The sequence below is a fragment of the Orbicella franksi genome, chromosome 7 (genome assembly GCF_964199315.1).
Source record: "Orbicella franksi chromosome 7, jaOrbFran1.1, whole genome shotgun sequence".
Lineage (NCBI taxonomy): Eukaryota > Metazoa > Cnidaria > Anthozoa > Scleractinia > Merulinidae > Orbicella > Orbicella franksi.
This window is the reverse complement of record NC_138151.1, coordinates 7,457,666-7,479,711: the sequence shown is the minus strand read 5'-3', so window position 1 is coordinate 7,479,711 and position 22,046 is coordinate 7,457,666. Positions and strand designations below refer to the sequence as shown.

The window sequence follows — 22,046 nt, the reverse complement described above, 5'->3', positions numbered from 1 at the left end:
TTCCAGACGTTTTCGAAAAAAATGTTTGACATATGCAATTATTCTCGCTCTGGAACAAGATCCTTCCACTTGAAGAACATTTCACTGAAGAAGAGAGCCACGCGATCGCCATATTTCCAAGATGGCCACTCATAATCTACACGCTTGAAATTGGGCTTAGCTTTGAATTTCAAACATTTCAAAGTGCAGAGACCCTCCTTATGCACATCCCCAATAATTCCACAAATATTGTGTTCTGGATCCTCCATGATGTGAAGGATGCCTCTGTCATAGGCCTCTGCTCTTTTCATCCGAGGCCCAGTGAAGATGTCCTTTCCATTTGCTGGCCAAAATGACCTTATGTCTTCCCGTTCATACCTCTAGAACAAATATGAACAAATAACCCATCAACTGAATAAACAAAACAAAACAAAACAAGGATTAGGAGAATTAACTTGGCTAAGAACTGTCAACAAAACGTGACTTACATTTGAATTCAATATAGGGTCGATTGCGAAAGCGATTAAGAGGCCTCAAAGGGTCCTCAAATTAATACAATGGCCGCGGAATATTCTATATTGCGAGACTACCAGCACAATATCTGTCCGGAAGAGATGTGTTTGTTTCTGCCCCAACCGGAGCTGACGCTTTTGATTGTTTAAATGGAGAGAGTAGCTGTAATAGCAACAATGTCGTCTTGATGGTGGTTCCGCTGATTTCGCTCATGAAAGATCAGGTCTTGAACCTAAATCCACTCGGCATTTCAGGGTCTTACGTAGAAGATTGTTCAGAACAACAGTTGCAAGACATTTTAGTTATTTAAGATATCAATACATTCTGCAAGTGTTACACTCTACTCAATCTCGCACAGGAACTACTACAAAACTGCAATGACAACTCGTTTTCTCATCGATCCTCGTTTCGTTTTTATTCTCGCCAACGCGTGGGATTTTCGATCCCATAATAATAAGTGACCTGGGGCTGGGCCCAGTCCCTCACGTTCCACTTGTAACACACTCCCCTCCAACAGAAATGTCGTCCCGACATTATAACAGGAAATACAAAACCAAAAAGAACAATGGTTAGGAGGGAGCGTCAGTTCTCGTCATGTTTCAAACTGAATACTTATTGTGGCAGTTCCATGATCCGCAGGTTTTGTCTTTAACAGTTTGTAACTAGAGGGAAAATCCAACACAAATTTCGCTTATGAGTTAAGTCACAGAAGGCGAGCAACAGGTCTGCTTGTCCATGGTTAATACTCGGAGTAATCAGTTGTGACTTCAGGAGTGTTCATTACTGGTTTGTCCATATGGGCTGTGGTATATACTGCAGCTGTGGAATGAATGGGATGTGCGGGGTGCAGTGAACACACCGGCAGTGAGGTACAAGCCAGTTGGCCATGACTTGGTAGGGAAGTATCACCTGAGGGCATTGAATTGCGTTTACTACTGGGTTTAAACGTTGGTACTCGGGTACCCCCATCTGACTGTAAGTCAGAATCCGAGGGGGTCGTCTCTCCCTTCTAGGTCGGGTAGTTCCCTCTAGGTGTTCCTCTGAATCTGAATTGTCACTTTCCTCAGGGGCCATATCAGTCACATCTAGGACGGATGAATTTGGCACTGATGAGTCACCAGTGTCCACTTGTGGGTCAGGTTGGTCCCTGGTATCTGACATAGTGGCACAATCTTCATTATCACAGTGGTCCTGTGGGTCCATAGGAGGGGTGTCTACTTCCGCCGGAAAGGCTATTTCATGGGTGACTGGAGAGGACAGTGTGTTCATCTCATACTCATCATCGGAACTCTCTCCAATGTCTTCAGGCTGAGGTGGCACTCTAGGTCTTAGTTGGGTGGTCTTGGATGATGCTCTCGTTGGTTTAGGCAGTGGTAAAGCATCACAAGGAAGTAGCAAGTTACGGTGTAACACTCGTTGTTTCCCACGGCCAAGTTCTGGCTTTACTCGATAGACTGGACTATCAGATATGCGTTCCTCAACTACATAAATTTGCTCTTCCCAGTGTGAACGGAGCTTTCCAGGTCCTCCCCTTTCTGAAAGGTTTCTAACAAGTACGCGGTCGCCGGGGAGTAGGACTGCTGCGGAAGCCTTCTTGTCGTAATACACTTTACTCCTGGCTGACGATTTCTGGGTGTTCCTAGATGCTAGGTCGTAGGCCTGTCTCATATCTGCTTGCCACGTCTTTACATAGTCCTGGTAATCACCCTGTTGAAGGTCGTTGTCTAGGTCAAACAGCAAATCAACTGGTAATCGTGGGGAACGGCCAAACATCAGGTAAAATGGCGAGAACCCAGTCGTTTCGTGTCTTGTGCAGTTGTACGCATGTATAAGCTTGTTTAAGGAATCTTTCCAGTTCGATTTCTTTTCCTCCGGGAGGGTCCTTAGCATCGAGAGTAACGTTCGGTTCATGCGTTCTACCTGGCCATTGCCCTGTGGGTGGTATGGAGTGGTTCGCGAGCTGGCAACTCCACTGAGACGTTCTAGGTTGTGGAACAATTTGTTTTCAAACTCACCACCTTGGTCGTGATGTATTCGTGCTGGGAAACCGAACCTTGGGATAAACTCATTGTAGATCTTCTCAGCAGCAGTACGGGCCGTCTTGTTGCGCGTTGCATAGGCTTGGGCATATTTGGTAAAGTTATCAACAATCAGCAGTACATATTCATATCCACCTTTGCTCTTGTCCAGATGCAGAAAATCAATGGAAACTACTTCAAAGGGTGCTGATGTCATCAGGTGCATCATAGGTGCTTTCGTGACTGTGTTTGGTTTCTTCTGTTTGATGCATCTGCAACGTTGTGTCACAAAATACTCTATGTCACGGTACATATGTGGCCAGTAGAAGCGGGACCTTGCAAGTTCTGCGACTCTCTCCACTCCAAGGTGTCCCATCTCTGTGTGTAGTTCTTTAAGTACCACTGGGATGAAGTTGTGTGGCAGAACTAATTGTATCTTAGAGCTTGTTCTTCGTCGCAGGATACCATGTTCATCAACTTCCAGTTTCTTCCATTCTCTCATAAGGTTGGTAACTCCATGGGGTTCATTCTTCAGTTGGCCACCACCCGGTTTGATCCCGTGTGTCTTGTAGTAAAGCACGCGGCATATAGCACTATCCGAGTGCTGTGCCTCCTTGATTTCACTAGGGCTGAAGGGTTTTAGATTCAAATCCTTTAATGTCGGTTCAGGAGTTGTCAAGTCTGCGGCAATTGCCGTAACCCATGGGATTGTGCCTTTTGCCTGTTCCCTAACTGCTTCCACGGTTGCTTCAAGGACATCTTTGGGTACTTCCTCTGTACAATCGCTCATATACTTGTCTATGTCCAATGGGATTCTTGACAGAACATCCGCGTCAACATTAGTCTTGCCCGGTCGGTACTTGATTGTAAAGTTATAATCCGCTAACTCGGCCACCCACCGATGCCCCGTGGCATTCAACTTTGCTGATGACATCACATACGTTAACGGGTTATTGTCAGTGAAAACAGCGAAGGATGGAGCATAGAATAAGTAATCCCTGAATTTGTCAGTAATTGCCCACTTTAGGGCCAAGAATTCTAACTTTCCTGAGTGCAAGTGGTAGTTCCGTTCCGCGGGCGTCAATGTCCTTGAGCCATAGCCAACAACTCTCAATTTCCCCCCTTGTTCTTGGTAGAGCACCGCCCCAAGTCCTTCGCTTGAGGCATCCGTGTGCAGTACAAATGGTCGTTCAAAGTCAGGGTAAGCCATTACCCCTGGCTGCATAAGAAGTTCAATTAGGAAGTTTAATCGCTCTTGGTGTCTTTCATTCCACGGGATTTTGTGATTTGATGACGATTGTCCTTTCGATGTCGGCAACTTCCACTTGGGGTGCTGTTTCTGTCCTTTAGCTCTGCTGGGCTGGTCACTGCATTCTTTAACTGAAAGTAGGTCATAAAGGGGTTTGGCTAATCTGGAGAAGTCGCGAATATATTGGCGGTAATAGCTTATGAAACCCAGGAGTTTGCGCAATTCACCAACAGTTCTTGGTTTAGTTTCCTTAAGGGCTGCCACTGCTGCAACGTCTGCTGAGTCCATCGTGTAGCCATCTGCTGAGACTATTTTGCCTAAGTAACGAACACGGGGCTTAAACAACTCACATTTCTTTGGCTTCAGCTTGATACCATACTCCTGCAAACGTTTAAGTACCTTTCGCACATTGTCTACATGCTCAGAAAATGTCCTACTGTACACCAGGACATCATCAAGATATGGAATACATATTTCATCGCGGAGACCTTCTAGGCATTTCTCCATGTACCTCTGGTAAGCTGCCGGTGCATTTTTAAGGCCAAAAGGAATCCGGTTCCACTGGTATAAACCCCAGGGGGTGATGAACGCTGTTAGATGTCGGTGTTCTTCTGCTACGAATCCTTGATGATATGCCTTTCCTTGGTCTAACACTGAAAAGTAAGTGTTCCCACTGAGACTATTCAGGATGTCTTGGATGCGAGGGATTGGCTGGCGGTCATCCTCAGTTTTGCTGTTTAACTGCCTATAGTCAACACATAGTCTCAGACTGCCGTCTTTTTTTCTCACACACACCACTGGGGAAGAGTAGGGTGACTTTGAGTTGCTTATCCAACCACGATTGATCATATCCTGCAAGTGTGACTTTACCTCTTCGTACAAGGGCTTTGGAATTGAATTGTATGTTTTTTGTACTGGGACGTCATCTCTCAGGTTGATTTCCAATTTCAAATGTTCGGCACATCCAATGTCACCATCATCTATAGCGAAGGCCCCGGATTCTTCCCTCAACATCTCCTTCACAATCACCCGTTGCTCACTTGACAAATGGCTCAAGTCAACTGGGGGAGTCCACTCTGCTTTACTTTGTTCGGGCTGACTTGGCTCCCGCTCACAACTGGTTGCCTCACTCCAAGTTTCACCTTCCTCTTTCTCTTGTTTCTGTTCAGCTTCGACTGGCAGTGGCGTGACGGACTGCACTAACTGTATAGTGCCCAGTTCTGTCCGCCTACGTAAGGTCATCTCTCGTTCGGTGTTGTTGCATACTGGAACATACATTCGGCTCGAAGACCTCGGGGAGATTCGGTGGAGACAGCCCTGAACTTCTAGCCCCTCAGGCCACGCCCCTTCCTCTTTGGGCTCAAACACAACAGGCAAATCTTCTTCTAGTAGTCCAAAGTGTACCTGACATTTGACTCTCACAGTCTCTCCTGGTGGAACACGTATGTCTTGTCTGCCGACTCTGAGCATACCGGTGTCAGCTTCATCATCCATACTTTGGATGAAATTAACCAGCGCTCTTGCTTCGCCCTCTTTCACAGATGGGAACGAGTCATTCACTATTCGGGGCAATAGGCTGGTTGTGTTGGGGCTACTACTCCTCTTAATGACCTCTTCAATGACATTAAAGCCAATGATGGGATACTCCTGATTATCTTCACTTCCTATTAGTATGGGTACTGTCAATGGCTCCGAGTACCCGTCCTCCCCAACCAACTGGAACTCCACCTCAATCCAGCCATCATATGCGATTTTTGTACCGTTCACGGCCTGGAGATTTAATCCATCTTCCCCCAATAACTCGCTTATGTCTCTTACTGGCTCGTTTGGTAGGTTAATTTCTTTCCAATGTTTGGACACAACACAAACTTGAGCTCCGGTATCCCACAGGGCATCCACCTTTTCCCCTTGAATCAAGCAGGAAACCACACATTTTCTTCCCACTAATTTGGTGAGTTTAGAGCGTTGTCTCGGGGTTAGGTGGGAACTGAACGACGTTTTCAATGTTTCAACACTTGCCCTTTCCCTCAGTTCAACTTCGCTAATGGCTTGACATAGTTTCTTATGCTTCTCCCAATGTTCCCTTTGACAAACTTTTGAACAATAGTGGCTAGTATGGCACTGTGAACACCGCAAGTATTGATGTGCCCAATCCTCCCTCTTTCCACAGTTCATGCATTGTTGGGACTGCTCATGAATCGGGGGGGCTGCTCCTTGTCCCGTGGGGGCAACCCTTGTCTGTTTCCCTGGGGGCTTGCTGAGTTATAACCCCTTCGGCTTGACCTTAGGCATTGGTAACTGAAGTGGCCGACATCACCACAGTTGAAACAATGGTTGCAACGGAAACCCCTTCCTTGTCTTTCACAATTCCAGCACCCTCTAGGGCGAACCCTCCCTTGCTCTACAGGGTTGTACTGTGGGTGAGGGCTAGCGCGGCTTTGTTGTTCCATGCCCTCCCGGATAGCAGCCAATTCCGCTTTCAACTCTCTAACTTCAGTAAGAAGGTTAACTTTTGGTGGCTTTTCTGGGGTTTTACCTTCAACTGAGGCATGGCTGTCATCATGGGTGGCCAATTGAGCTACAAGCTGTGTGGGGGTTCGGTTTGTGAGCTGGTCATGACGGGAACCAAGCTTCTGCATTCTTTCTGTTTCATTACTAACTGCTGCATTCAATTTCTCAAAAAGTTCTTCATCTTCCACTTGGGTGTTTTGCAGGCATGGTTTTATCTCCATTTTAATGTTATCATTCCGTAACCCAGTTAATAATGAATGCAGAAGCATGCACTGTACCAGCTTTGGGTCATACTTCAAATCAGATCCTGCTTCTTGAGATGCAAACAGTACTTTCTGCTTTAGATCAAGGAGGCGAACAAGAAAGTCCTGAGGGGTCTCCCCAGCTTCCTGTACTGCCGAACTGAGCAGCTGATACATTTCCGTAGCCCCCCTTTCTTGGTAATGTGACCGGAGTATTTTACGTAATCTGGCAAGATCTAGATCGGGCTTACCTTCCAAGTAGCTCCTCAATCTAAGGCCTGGATTGATAGCTCGAATAACAGCCTCGACAATTTCTTCTTCTTTATAGCCCCGTTTCAATCCAGCGTTAATTTGGTGAGCAAGACTGGTAAAGCTCAAGCGATCTTTCTGACGTGAATCTCCAATCTGTCCCGATATTTTAAATTCCTTCCTGAACGGTGGAATCGCTGTGGTTTCTTTAGGCGTAACTGCATTTGTGCTTGACTTGACAGCAGACTTCTGATCCACATGTTCGGTTTTCACACCACCCTCTTGTTCACTCTTCGCGTCCTTCGTTGCCGGTTTCTTTTCTTTAATTGTTTCTCTGAGATTCGTTAGTGCTTCAGTTCCGAGTTCTTCGGCGTCTAAATATTTCGTTAGGATTTGTATTAACGCCAGGCGTCCTGTATCCGTCTCTTTAACTTCGATATGTAGCCCCGCACAGATTTCTCGAAGACTCGCTTCGCTAAGCTGACAAATTGCTGTTCTCACCTCTATCTGAATCTCTTCGACGACTTCTATAGACATTTCGGTGGTTCCTTTGTCACGTCGGGGTCACCAAATGTTACACTCTACTCAATCTCGCACAGGAACTACTACAAAACTGCAATGACAACTCGTTTTCTCATCGATCCTCGTTTCGTTTTTATTCTCGCCAACGCGTGGGATTTTCGATCCCATAATAATAAGTGACCTGGGGCTGGGCCCAGTCCCTCACGTTCCACTTGTAACACAAGGCAAGGACTTGCAGAGGTAATCTGAGACATCGCATGCAGTTGCAAGTCACGCCACTCCTCATTTTTGGCGCAAAACGCAAACGAAAATCCTTCAAGCGAGACAAGTTGACCTCTCGCGACTTTGTCGCTCGCTCAACCGCTTCGCAACCTTCGCAGTGATGCCGCTTAGCAGCCTAAAACCTCGCAGCTCGCTTCGCTCGCTTACCTACTATACACTGAAACCCACGTGGTCGCCTTGTGGCAAGTCTACTTGACAACCTTAAATTTGCATATCCATGCTCGTGCTGCAAACTGTGGCTCTAAGCCGAGATCCCAAACCCACACATATACAAGGGTTTCTGTTACCCATTTTAATTTTACAAATAAGGCTCCCAGGGGTTATACAATTTTTGTTTAACTCGTGAGAGCGTTATTTCGTAAAATTAAAATGGGTAACAGAAACCCTTATATACGTGTGGGTTTGGGCTAAATTGTAGGGAGACATCATTTCATGGCATACTGGTTACCCTGCGATTAGCTGTCTTACCGATACTCTAAGAAATTCATCCCTTTTTCGAAGGTGTTCTTTCTTAATGTGCAGTAACTCCTCCTTGGCCCTTTCTAGTTCTTCTCCTCTTTCCTCTTGTGCCTTGCCTAATTCTCTCTGAGTTTTCTCTTTGGCGATCTGCTTTTCCCAGTGATCTTTCCTTTTCTTTTCGTCCCAATACCATGTTGCTTCCAAGACTTCCGCTGCTTTCTCAAACTCGCTGCCACTATTCCTGATTAACTCCCAGACAGGAATGTAACCTTCCACTTCTCCCCGGTCAATCAATGCCCAAGTGGAATTATAGGACAACAGCTTATTAAATGTTACAGGGTTTGTTACCGGGGGTCCAACGGATTTAACCTCACAGGTAAAGCTAATCGCCGCATCTTCTTTGTGGGAAGTAGTGTTTCGTCCTGCACCACTAGTACTCCTGCCACTGACACTCACTCCAGCCCCAAATGCTCCACCAAGAAAGCCAATGGAAATCTGGTGCTGCAGATGTTTTGCCGCAGCCTCGGTTAAGGTGGACACTTCTATTTCGCTTTTATTTTGGGCATCGGCAATGCTGAAGAAGACCCCACCCAGAGTTTGAAGTCCTGACGGAAAGTGACTCCCATAACGTTTCATGAAATTGCGTGCCGCTGCCTTGTCCCTTGACGACAAGCTTGAATTGCACAGAAGGCCACAGAAAGAAAATCCACTGCCTCCTGGGATGCTTACACTTCCATTTCTACCTTGGGCAATAGACAGGGCCATTCTTCTAGCAGACAAAGAGAGCTTCATCTCTTGTCGATCAAGTTGAAATGTTTTCTTCGCAGTTCTAATGTACTGTAGGACTGATGCACTTGTGGTTGAAGCCTTAGCATAGTTGACGGCTTGTTTTTGTTGTTCAGAGCCATAACCTCCTTTCACTTCTCCGACCAATAAACCATGGAACCCTGCCACACTGCCACCAACACTGGAGCTTGATGATTCTACGTTGCGAACGTAATCAGCAGCTACCCCTTTGGCAGAGAATTTCATGACCTTGATCTCTTGAGTAGCACTTGGATTGGTCAAAATTACTTTCTCAGGTACCAAGAGGAGGGGCCTTCCTGCTGTTTTAAGTGGCTCATACTCGGAATAGTAGACCCCACAAAGTGCTCGCCCGCCGCTGGCCTTTGCAATTATTTCTACATTGCTCAGGTACATGTCACCTAATTCCATGACTATACTGTAATGATTAATTATCTGCTCTAGTTGATGAAAAGTTTCCTCTGGTCTCACTGTCTCTGGCTGGAACCATTCCCTCGGTAGCTCTAGAATTTTTAAAATCTCAGTTAGTTTGTAGTTCACATTTCTTTTTGACGACTCTGATTGTTCTGTGGCCATTGCTTTAGCTGCAGTCATCAACTCTCTGGCTCTCTCTAGTTTTGGCCCGTCGACAGCCTTAGATTCCTGGTTTTTCTTCACAAGTGTTTCATCTTGTGGAACAGCGAACAGCTGCTCCTTGGGTGACTCAGAAACTGTAACCAGTCGGTAAACCTCTTTCATTTCTCCTTCATTGGCTCCTTGGCAGCAGCTTTCCAGTTCCCCCAAGCTCAGTCTCGGAAGCACCTTCAGGGACGGCGCTCTCTTGCAAAGCCTTTTAACCCAGTCCTTTGTCACATCAATATTTGCTTCAGTGAGCCTTCCAAGTAGTTCAAGTTCTGGTGCTAGTCTTCTTTTAAGATTCTCCAATCCGACGTCCTCTAAGTTCCGTTTGGAATCTTCTCCGCAAAGATATTGAGCAAGTTCGGGTAAATTAGTCAGGTATTTTACCACAAGGGTGAGAGCCCCCATTACCAACCCTTTCCTCTCGAGCAATTTCCTCAGCTCTTCGTCTAATCCAAAGCAGGCAACGGTCTTGAGCTCATTTAAGAGCTTTTCTTTTTCTGCTGTATCAGACATTGCAGCTATCTTGTAATGCAGGTCTCGAATCAGTCCTTCACACTTTGCTGGATCGTTCTGTGGTAAATCAGCCATCACGCTCCTTATTTTATCAGATGCCATCTTCAATGACGGAGTTGTCTACCTATAAATTAAAAAAAAAACGAATAGGGAAGCTAATTTTATATAGTTACCACGAAATAGTAAACATTGCCATGCTGTATGAACTTTAGGAATTGTAGCCTGTTTCAGGATGGAACAGGTTACAATTCTCGGATATTTTCTCGAGGTAAAGTTAGGAATTGAGTTAGGAATGCAACTAAGGTACAGAATTAGAAATCAAATGACTCAACTAGAAATAACTAGAAAATAAGAAGAAATGAGGTTTTGCAAAAATCTGAATCCTTTTTGTGAATCTGTGCGATTTGTCACGGTACCAAACATTTTAACCAAAACTTTTGAATGTCACAAGAAGCGACTTGTCCCTGCGCCCCGTCCCCGTACCGTGTCACCTTAAGTTTGTCCCGACCTCGAGATCAATGCTATCAAGACTGGTTGCCACCAAGAACGAGAATGTGATTGAAAGACTCATACACATACCCACAGTTTATTGCCTTCAATTTCACCACTTGAGTTTGTGCAAGACTCAAAAGCATGATATGGCTACGCTCTAGGATTACCAACCAGACCATTAAGGTTACAGTTATACCTTCAGGGGTGTCTCGTGTCCAAGCGATGTAGCACGTGCATTTTAAGCTGTGGATACCTAACCCCTATATCAAATTAAAGCTTATAGAGCTGACTATCAAAATATGCCAACAATTTCGAAATAAAATGAATTGTCGAATTTTTCACGACCATTAAATGCGAGCGCCCGAATCACCTTTCGAAAGCTACAAGTCAAATTAAAAAACTAATTTCGTTTTTTGCCAATTTAATTTTTTCCTTGGTTTCAGGGCCCAAGGCGCTTTAAAAATGTGTCTGCGTTTTGGCATATTCAATTGTAGTAAAAAGTTACAGAACATTTTCGAAATAGGAAGAAAAACGATTTTGGAATTAACAATTCCCAGACACACGTTTGTAGTTTATATGTTAAACTAGCTACTGTCCAAATTTGAGGGCAATTGAACAAATTCCCTTTGAGTTATAACTCTTTAAAGTGTCTGCTACAAGTAAAAAAATTTATTTGAGAAAATAGCGCTAAGAAAAATCTTCTGCTTCGCAAACAAACTCCGCCCACAAACGCCTTCAACTGGGTTCTCAGGTAACTGAGCCAATCAGACTGCAGGGAAAGTTTACCACCGTTAACCTCCTAGTGAAATTTACGCACGAATCCTTGTGCTTTGCAATGCGCTCAAGGCGCCGAAGGAGGAAAGATACTTTTTCTGTTGCTCGGTTTTTCTTGAAGCTGGTCTGGCAAAATGGTGAAGACTAAAAAGGATACGAACGCTAGAGTGGCTGAGCGAAGAAAACAAACAAAAGAAAGCGTGGGGAGCAACTGTGTGTGGTCAACTCTTTATGGATAATATTTCAAATGGTCTCAATGAGTCCGACGATTCGTCGATATCGGACTCATCAGAAGAGTCTCTGTCAACATCCCTGTTATTGCTGTCAAGTTCCGAAATTTTTACAGACCCTCTCTTTTCTCTTACTACGAATATTTTGCCCGCCTTAAACGATAGCTAAAGCTTCATCCGCATGGCGAACTTTCTCTTCTTCACTCATTGATGTATTTTCATTCGTCCTTCGCTGTTTTCGCTTTTTCGAACTAGTCCATGAGGTCTATGTTTACTTATAACTTAATAGAGTTACACTTAATACCAAAAATGCTGGGTAGTCAGCACAACAATGCTGAACAACTGAGTAGTCAATCCACCGTAGGAAAAAAGATGGCGGCTGTACGTTTTACCACAATGCCTTGCGAACCTAACACAGCCTAAAAGGCACAAAGAAAGCCAAAGTTTCAAAGTATTTGTCCCTGTACTAAGGACATTGAGTAGCCTAGGTTTGAAGATTTTATAACGTTTCTGTGCGTTTTTATGAACGTTGTTAAGGTTTTCGTGCGCTAAGAACTAAGGGTAAATGTACTTGTCGCCATCTTTTTTCTCACGGAGGATTCGTGATATCCATACACGTAATTCCCGCGAAAATCGTCTCGGTTGATTGCTTACGCGCCATAGGGCTGTCAGTCAAAAGGTAAACTTTTACTTCCGGCGAAAACGTAAAACTGCCATTTCTCCGCCAATATTTAGCCTTTTTCAAATTTTTTTTCAGAAATTAGAGATTATTCCTCGACCACTACTTTGACCCAAAACTCCACATTTGAAGAAAATTGCCGACCCGAAGGTATACTGCAACCTTAATTCTACATATGAAGATCAGGATATCAGGGCTGACGATATCATTCAGAACCACGACACAACCTTACAAAGCTTAATTATTCAACATTGAATTACACCAGAAAGAAAAAAAAATTGCCAAAAATTTATTTGATACCTTAACTTCACAAAACACCACACAAAGCAAGATTCATTGCAGGTTTCCGAGCACATGCACCACTACTAAGCTCTTTAAATTAATTACAGAGCGCCTAACGCAAATAAACGACACTATACTGCTTAGTGCAAAACTATTCTGGAGAGAACTGGCGTTAATAGAATGTGAATCATCAATAGTTCAAGGCAAGGCATATTTATAGCACTTAGTATAGGATGTGAGAAAATAAAGTTAGCAAACGTTACATTAAAAGATTAATGTAAAAAGTTTCGCGCAAATGGAATCTGCTTGAGTGTTCAATCAAATGTTTTAATATACGTAACGTTTACTAAATAAGTACTATAAATATGCCTTGCCGTTATTTTTAATTTATTCATTTGACAATGACAATACAAAGTCGTCGACACGTCGTGTTACTTTACCTACATTGACTTTCCTGCCTAAATTTGTCTCGATCTCGGCTATTTGTTGGATGCATTCTCAACATAGTGAACATTGAATTATTCCTCATTTCAGTATTTTCTAATATATTTTTTCAACCACGTTATGTTAGATCAATTTTTCAGACTATTTTTTTCGTGTTGCCTTGTGAGAAAAATAAAGAAATATTTCTGAAAATGTGATTCCCTTTTTGTTCTTTTATGCAATGCGTATGCAATGTAACCTAATTTACAATTCAGCATTTTCAGATAGTTTCATGACTATTTTAAAATTTATTTTCGACATTGTCAGAGACAATCTCAATTTTCATGGCTTCAAATTTCTAAGTCCACAGTGATTGGGATCTGTAATATTGTAACCATTTTCAAAATATTGGACCAACTTAATAAAGGCTAAATCATTTGTTCATTGTTGGAAAAGTCAAGATGTTTGTGAAAATTCCCATTGTTAGCCAAGTCATTAAGTCAGTTTCATAATTTACATAATATACCGCACAGGTAAGGGGAGGGGGAAGGGCGCTGTGATGGTATGGACACAGTTATTGGTGAAAAACCTCAATTTCAAGTAAAAAGTAATCAAAAGTACCCAGTCAGTAGTAGATGAGGAATGGGACAGTGAACCAAGGATTGTCTCTGCAGGCAATCCTTGGTTCACTGACCCAAAATGTGTCAGTGAACCAAGGGTTGCCTGCAGAGGTTTTTCCTTCCTAGTGACTCGAGAACTAGAAGAGATCCCAGTTAGAGCCGTTATTTAGCCTTTGAGTTAAGTAAGGAAATTTAAAATATACCATAAATAGCTGTGGCCAACATAATTTTTATGTTTTTATTTTAGCGTACACTGAGAACAAATAAACAAAAGCCTTCATTTTCACATTCCTGCACATAAAAACTTATACTTTTGTTCTCTTCTTCTAGAATGTGTAATTCAACTCAATATGGTTAAGAGAACAACTTTTCTACAGCCTGGCACTAGCCTGTCATCCCTCCCAGGACTCTACTAGACGACCATATTGCTGAATATATTATAAACTAGTAGTAGTCGTAGATTGAATAGTGCCTTTGAGCATTGGTAGGTAAAGCAAGAATTCTCGGAACAGCATTTTGTGCCTGAGCTGTTGGGGCGAAAACAACTTGATGAATTGATTACAAAACGTTACGTAATATTAGTTACGACCGGTCAGTATAAAACACGGACTGTATATAGTTGGTAGGCCATCTGCAGTCCGCGTTTTATACATAACTCCATGTTTTATACCCAGTCCGTAATGCTTAGCCTGCGTTTTATACCTCAGTCTGTGTTTTATACCCAGTCCGTCTGCAGTCCGCAGTCCGCAGTCCGCAGTCCATGCCTTATACTGACTGGAAACCTACGATTCTGGACCGTGTAAATTGACACAGACGATGCCTGTTCCGTCGATATGCAAGACGACGTGCCTTTATTCAGTGTTTATTACCAAAACTAAGACAACTATTCTGTAACACGACTTGAATCGCCTTGGCTTTGGGGAAACAGCTATTGAGCATGTTCATTTCTGAAACAATGAAACGGAGGACATGTTTGTGTACCAAAGTAATCCGGTGCGAGTGGAACTCTTTTCCCATGTAAACACATTCATTTACTTCAATTTGTTACATATTTTGCGCACAGAAATCTAGGCCAGCGAAGTGAAAGGTACACATTTCAAAAGCAGTGTTGGTTTTGGTCAAAGAGATTGAAGAGGGTACACAACACGCAGCCAAACTACAGCTTTCTGTTCGTACACATTTCATGAAGACAGCATGTCTGCAAGGTTTTTAAATGTCATTAATTAACACTGGCTTCAAACTTTAAATAAACAACTTATCTGCTACAGCCCACTGTGAGCTATCTCAACTCGCAAAAGTCCGAAGTCTTTAATATTGCACAACACTCGCAAAAAAGCACATGGACGAAAATGGGGATGACGTCATTTGCCCCTGAAGAATATATTCTCTCTTTTTTGGGGGTAGGGGGGGGGGGGGGGCAATTATTGGTGTCCCCAGCTACATACAGGAATTTAAGTCGATTTTCCTCCATTACCTGATTAGAACTGCGTTCTGTTGCACGCAATTATTACTAGAATTAATCCTGGATTAAAGAGCGCGTTTGAGTATTGATAGGTTTGGTACGTTAAAAAGGCAAAAATTCTAGGAAGAGCATGTTGTGCCTGAGATATTAGCTAGGTTAACGTGAAATAGCAGGAGTGAAAACAAACGAATTGATCGCAAAGCACCTGCATACATGAGCGTTTGTTCTTGTTTATTCATGTATTACTGATGTAATATTAGTTACGACCGGTCAGTAAAACACACGGACTGCAAATTGGTAGGCCGCATTTAGTTCGCAGTCCGCGTTTAATACCTAAGTCCGTGTTTATACCCAGTCGGTAATGCTAAATAGCCCGCGTTTTATACCAAGGTCCGTGTTTCATATCCAGTATGTGTGCGAGACAACATGCTTTTGTTACCAAAACTAGGCCAATTATTACGTTTACGAACCCGACTTGGCTTTGGGGGAACAGCTACAGGGCATTTTCACTTCCGAAACATTGAAACGGAGGACATGTTGGTGTACCAAAGCAATCCTGTGGGAGTTGAACTCTTTTCCTATGTAAACACTTCCGTTGGGTTTATGTTACATAATTTGTGTACAGAAATCTAGGCCAGCGAAGTGAAACTACACTTTTCCCTCTTTCAGTAAGAGAAGAGGGAACACAACACGCAGCCAAACTACCGCTTTCTGTTCTACGAGAAGTCATACACATTTCTTGAAGACATGTCTGCAAGGTTTTTAAATGCCATTATCACTGACCTGAAACTTTAAATAAACAACTTATCCGCTACAGTCCACAATAAGCTTCCTCGACACTCGAAAGTCCGCAATATTGCATAACAGTCAAAAGAAAGCACATGGACAAACATGGAGATCACGTCATTTGCCCCCGAAGAAGGTTTTTGGGAGGCCAAATTGTTGTACCCAGATACATACACGCAAACTCAAATTTTGCCGCATTATGCAACTAGAACTGCGTTCATTCGAACGCAAATAGCATTGGAAGTAAAAGCTTCCTAATTTCACTGACCAATCAACAAATTAATGCTTCACAGCATCAAAACAATTTGGGAATGCTGTGTAGCTTTGTTTTTTCAAACAAGAGGGGTAAATAAGCTTTAAACGACACAATGTAGCACACATGTGATCAGTATGAAATTTTCATGGTACAACTTTTCTTTGTTTATTCAGGGTCAGATTGTTCAAAAGCCAGTTAACGTTATTGCTAACCCAGTATATAAAAGTTAGCCGAGGTATTCACTTCTCTTGTTTTCCTCATGTTTTTCTCTGCTTATGTTTTGTATAGTTTGAGATAATTCAAACTCAGAACTGAAGGACAAACAGAAAATCCCACTGAATAGCTGCAAGACTAAAATCAAACTTGGAAGGTTTACCCCTCATGCCCTGATCCTAGGGTAAGAGGGGATTACTAATGGAAATCCATTATTCTATCAGATATGTCTGGGGTTGAACGCTAATGTCTTCCCTTTTTGAAAGCGCTGGAGCAAAACTAAGCATGATCCAGCAAGCTAGCTGTCATGAAAGTTACAGTTGGCATTGTGTTACATGATTTAGTTAGAACGAATCTCAACCAATTAGAATTAAATTTACGTGTCTAGATCTAGAGAGTGTAACGCGCAAAGATCCGGTCACTCTGAACAAACCTTGGGTGGAAAATCTCTGATTTATGTGAAGATTCAAGTGAAGTTTGGGAAGAACAGCCTCTGACTCTTGGCATTCGCAACAAAGTCAGGGTTGGGCGACGTAAACAAAACGCTATTTCCATTAAGAAGCTAAGTTACGATACCAAACAAATTCACTCAATCTAAATTATTCGTAGCCCGCTGTGTAGACTTGCCACAAGTCGACTGCGAAAATGCGAAAGCGAGCGAGTCCCAAGACGAGGAAAGCGAGGGAGTCGCGAGTCGACTTGTTCCGCCTGCGGAATATTGAATTTAATTTGCATATTGTTGGCGCGAAAAAAACTGGGTGTGACGTAAATATTTGACAGCCTGGGCCGCCCGCTGGTCGCTTGGTGAAATAAACAGTTCTCAAAAGACTGGACGGTCTAAATTCCATGATGAATCTATGTGGAGATGACCCGACCCCAACAAAATCTGTTTCTCGAGTCAGTCTCTCCCCAAAATCAAAAGAATCAATTTGTATCTTGAGTGCAGAGAGCGTTTTAAATTCGAACTTTCGCCGAAGGCTTTTTACAGGCTTAACCAAGTCACCAGCTTGCGGCTCCATTGAGTCGGTAAAAAGGTAGGCTCGATTTCCGCCGCTTTCTCGAGTCCGGTCTACGTTCCTCCCCGAGGGGAGGAGCGCGGGCTCTTTTCCCGCACAGCGGCTGGTAATCGAGCCTAGTAAAAGGCAAAGTAAAGCAAAGTAAAGCAAAGGCAAAACAAAGCCTTTCGCACGTTCATTTTCCTCACTGAGTCTCCTTTACCTCGAGAGCAATCGACATGTTGCACACGATCAAGTTACTCGAAAAATGACATCAGAATATAGACCATTATCTGACTGGATATAGCTTCTGACACACCCCCGACACACCACCGACCAGAAAACTGGTCGGTTAAAAATGGCGCGCTGCAAGCAAGAAAAGTCCTTTCTCCACCGGACCACCTAAATATCTAATCTAGCGGAAACGGGCTTTGAGAAAGTCTACCCGCTACGCGGTACGCCTGCATGGTTACCTGTGCTCGTTTGCATTACGATAAAATCTGGCATGTATGTGAGGCAATTTCGGGCTATTTTGTAGTTTTAGCCCGAATGCCTCGCATCCAGGTTGGATTACATTGTAATGCAAATGAGAAAAATTAACAGTGAAAAGGGCTATTCAAGTTGAAGTGTGTAATTTATTCATGTAACGGATTAATCAAAATGGCGTCCTAACGGGAAAAGGCGGGAAGCAGTTCATTTGCAGACGACGGAAAACCGGAAGTAACGATAACATCAGGAGCTCAATTTTTCTCGGAAAGTGAACGCTCTTATTTCAGGAAAAAAAAACTGTATATTTCGTTACCTCAACTTATCCTCCACTCGATTATTTATTTAAGCTTAAAGAGTCCAGGCAGTTCAAATTGTGGTTGGAAGGATGACAGATTATGGAAGGCACGGTTGACAGTATTTTTAGGAAATATAAACAAAGGTCTCGAGTTCTGTGTTGTCTTTCTAAACAAAAGGGTTCGTCGAATACTTCTCCAGATAAAAGTTTAAGTCGTACCTGCGTATTTTACAGCAACCTACCTTTCATCTGCTTCACAAGGACAAGGAGAATTGCAGGCATACCGTTAAAGCTCCATGCAAACGATACGCGTTAATCGACTCACGTTATTTACAAACTGTTTTTCAGGGATCACTACAATATGTTACCGGACATTGTGCTTGCAACGCTCATGAAGTCCGCTCAGTTTAAGTTCATTGTCCCTTTACTTACCTACACTTGAATGTCTTAGTTTTTTTTCCACTGAGTTTTCTAGGCGGGTTGCCTCACAATAGGCAGCGTATCATTCACCCTGTAAACGTCAGACAGATAAAATCCTGAAAATCTCGTATTGTAAAGCGATGCAAGCAACAGTTGGAAGGTTCTGATTGGCCATGATCTTACTTAATTTGACCCCAAAACCTATTTTGATTAGCAAAAACATTTCGTGAAAAACGCCTATCCGAGACGGCGATAATTTAGCCATTATAAATATAATTGTATTTTTTTAATCAGTACTTTACTTTCTGAAAAGAGTCTTGCTAACGCAATGACATGAAAAATCAGGGAAGAGATAAATTTATTGCTCCACGTTTCGGCGTCGCCATAACGCCATCATCACGAATGAGGGAAATACACGACTAATTTTTCGTCCAACATCGTGCGCGAGCTGTTAGCGTGCGTGTTTATCCAACACGACGTAGGACAGAAATGTTTGATCGTTCAGCCGGGACTATAATAGGCGAGTAGTTTTCCAAACTTGAAACTCTTGTTCACCTGGGAGAGTGAGATTTGCATTGTGTGCCGCGTTTATCAAACATCTCTGGAAAACAATCGTTTCCCCGAAATTAATTTTCCTTACATACAATAAAGTCACGAAATCAGAAATGGAAGTCTTTTTCGTGGAGGCGACATAGTTAGTTCTCTACAAGCTTTAATTCGGTGGAAAAGCTAAGAAAACGGCACACAATCGTACTTGCGTGTTTTACAAATTCGAAACGGTAAGGAGATATGCAAAAGATAAACCAAAACGAGCTTCGATTTGCAATTTACAATGCTGTTCCAAACCATTTATCACTGATCACTGCGGTAGGTTTGTGGACCATGTGCTTGCTATGTTCATGAAGTCGAGGACCGGACAGCTTAAGTTCAATGTTCCTTTACTTACCAACACTTGAATGTCCCGGTTTTCTTCAGTTCTCCTTGCGAATCTCAATGGGCTGCGTATCATTCACCCTATATAACACTGAGACTGGTCGAATTACGAACAACAACTGGATACGCTCTTCAAGAGGCTCGTCACGCGTTCCTTCCCCGGCCCCGCGAACGTCTTCTCAATGGACGAGTCACTTCCGTTCGCTGGCGGTTAGCCAATCATAGCTTCTCTTCCTATTCGTGGAAAGCCGGACTGTTCTGAATGTCTAATATTCTCACATACGTACGAGTTGTACCAGCAACTACAGACGTACAGAGTATTTTAGAAATACTGGCAACTGTTGTCAAACAATGTCAGCAATGGGATATACAACAAGCAAAACAGTCAACTGATTAGCACGTAAACTACTAAATTAATTAGCTGATCATATGGTACCGGAAGGGAAAAAGGAGGAATAAACCTATACATCGAGCTCGAGAGACATAATCTTGATCAAATTGATGGAAGAAACATAAGAACGTCTCTACGGAAACGTTTAGCTTTCTCGAAGTAAAGCTACGGTGTCTCCGAAGAAAAACCGGACGAGGATAAATATGATATCCGTGATAAGAAGCAACATACACTCCGGGAGCCGGGGTCCCGGGTTGTGGAAAACACGGTTTGACGTGAAAACACGGGGCAAGTGCACGTGGAAAACACGGGGTCTAAGTGGAAAACACGGGCCGGGGTACCATTTTTTTCGCCAAAACATGAATTTTCCTCACTAAAACGAGAAGCCGAAATTTTGTTGGTTTATTAAAAATGCAGTGAAAATCTATTCAGCGTCTCGGCGTGTAAGTTGTTTTCTCGATCAGAAAATAAAATTTCATTTCGTGAGTAGAGAGAAAACCATTCAAGAGCCAACGTGCCGTGCATTGCCAGTTTTCTTTTGGGGCGTCTTTTATTTTTCGCAGTAATTTGCGTGTGGTAAACACGGGATCTGCGTGGAAAACGCGGGATACCACTTTGTTTTCGCCAAAATATGAATTTTCCTCACTAAAATGAGAAGTCGCAGTTTTGTTTGTTTAAATTTAAATGAAAATCTATTCAGCGTCCCGGCGTGAAACGCCTTTTCTCGTTCAAAAAAGAAAATTTCTTTTCGTGAGTAGAGAGAAAACCATTCAAGAGCCAACGAGCGGGTGCGTTGTTTTTCTTTTGGGGTGTCTATCTTGTTTTTCGCAGTTGCGCGTACTTTTGACTTTTGACAAAGAAATAATGAGTAATCAACCTCCATAGGTTGCTAAATATTTTTGTCTGAAAGTAATCCAACAAGGATATGATGTGAACCCTTGGATTTCGGTGCTGCCACTCCATTCGTAAATTAGTTTGCAGTGCGCGCGGTTCATTCATGCATATAAAATCGGTGTGCAGTAAATATACTTCTCAAACTCATTAATTATGGATGAGGTAATTGACCAACTGTGTGGCCTCATTTGGGTCACATGGATGTCCCTTGATATCCTTAAAGAACAGATTTAAACACGCGTGATTAGATATCCAAACACATGTGTTAGGATATCCAAATACGTGTGTTTAGAAATATTTGCAAAAGAATGCAGTACTTGAACAAATGTTTATTATCCTCCAGGATTACAGTAATCATTCTTTGCAGTTAACATTAATGTTTGTATTGCAAGTCAAGAACATTCCAGAATTTAGCTGATTTAACATACCACGCTCACGGCTTTCACCTTGTTCAGGGAGACGCTGTCCAGGTCTTCCAACCTCACTCCTGGATTTTGCACACGGCGAACATCATAATCTGTCAACACACTCCCCGGCTTGAGACAAGAAATTTTTTTTCTCGCGCGCACCTTGCCAATCACGCGGAAAACATCAACAGCCGCCCCCCTTCGTTATTTTGGGTAAAGCAAAAAAATAATCGCAGAAGGAAGAAAAGCCGGCAGGGCAAACAATTGTTTTTAAGTTCACTGAGAGCGAAATCGCGAAATGTCCTGGATGTCGAAAAGCTATTCTTGAAGTCTGCTAATAAACGCGTTTTCGAGATTTAAACGCCCTTTTCTGAGTCAATTCAAATCGTAATTGAGATAAGCGTTGCTTTCTGTGCTCCCGCAGCAACTCTTTTGCTTGAAGATATAGAATGGCTTTCTGCATAGACGCGTTGAAAATCTGAGATTGTGCTCTCTGCTTTTCCCAGTAATCAACGCTTTCTTTGAGAAGTTCTCGAGCAATTAACGGATTTAGCTTGCCAAAGACATCGCTCGCCTCCAGGGAACACGGAGGAATTCGTTTGGCAACTTCCATGCACAATTGAATAAAATCTTCGCTCAAATGAAACATTTGAGACAGCAGGATGAGATGTAGTGCTTCCTCAGCAGAATTCTTCCTGTTTTTCAAATAATTCTCGCACCTTTCCAATAAGCTTTGAATTTTGTATTCGTGCGCCAGTTCGATTAAGCACACGCAATTTTCGTCGGAGATGTCTTTCCATACATGAGGGTAGATTGCAAAAAGCATTTCCCTCACATCGTCTGCCTTTTTACCGGGTAAAGAAATCGCATCTGCATTCTTGGTGATGAATATGTCCTCAAACACCTGAGAACATGACGCTAGAATACTCCGATGGACGTGAAACGTTTCATTTTCTACAAGCAAAACCGCATCACTCATGAGCCAATGTTTAGAGAATGGTTTCGTTTTCTCGCTTTGCCCTCGTTGTCCCATGGCGTCCTTA

The 22,046-nt window shown here is 42.9% G+C and overlaps 2 protein-coding genes across 2 annotated transcripts; both read right to left on the bottom strand.

Moving 5' to 3' along the window:
• Positions 1–35: 35 nt before the first annotated feature.
• On the bottom strand, positions 36–19,932 carry LOC145493305 (interferon-induced very large GTPase 1-like). The gene is made up of 4 exons (XM_081472744.1): positions 19,325–19,932; positions 18,391–18,469; positions 8,034–10,086; positions 36–359 (listed from the first exon to the last, which is right to left on the bottom strand). The coding sequence occupies exons 3-4, from the start codon at positions 10,062–10,064 to the stop codon at positions 39–41; spliced, it is 2,352 nt and encodes a 783-aa protein (XP_081328870.1). The 5' UTR covers positions 10,065–10,086; positions 18,391–18,469; positions 19,325–19,932; the 3' UTR covers positions 36–38.
• Positions 19,933–20,700: 768 nt separating this feature from the next.
• LOC145493946 (kelch repeat and BTB domain-containing protein 2-like) lies at positions 20,701–22,036 on the bottom strand. The gene has a single exon (XM_081473441.1). The coding sequence runs from the start codon at positions 22,034–22,036 to the stop codon at positions 21,338–21,340; it is 699 nt and encodes a 232-aa protein (XP_081329567.1). The 3' UTR covers positions 20,701–21,337.
• Positions 22,037–22,046: the final 10 nt, after the last annotated feature.

Coding starts and splice junctions, on each gene's coding strand:
- LOC145493305 (XM_081472744.1), bottom strand. CDS start 10,064: ATGGCATCTGATAAAATAAGGAGCGTGATGGCTGATTTACCACAGAAC. Junction 360..8,033: donor ATGAATTTCTTAGAGTATCG/GTAAGACAGCTA, acceptor TATTTGTTCTAG/AGGTATGAACGGGAAGACAT.
- LOC145493946 (XM_081473441.1), bottom strand. CDS start 22,036: ATGGGACAACGAGGGCAAAGCGAGAAAACGAAACCATTCTCTAAACAT.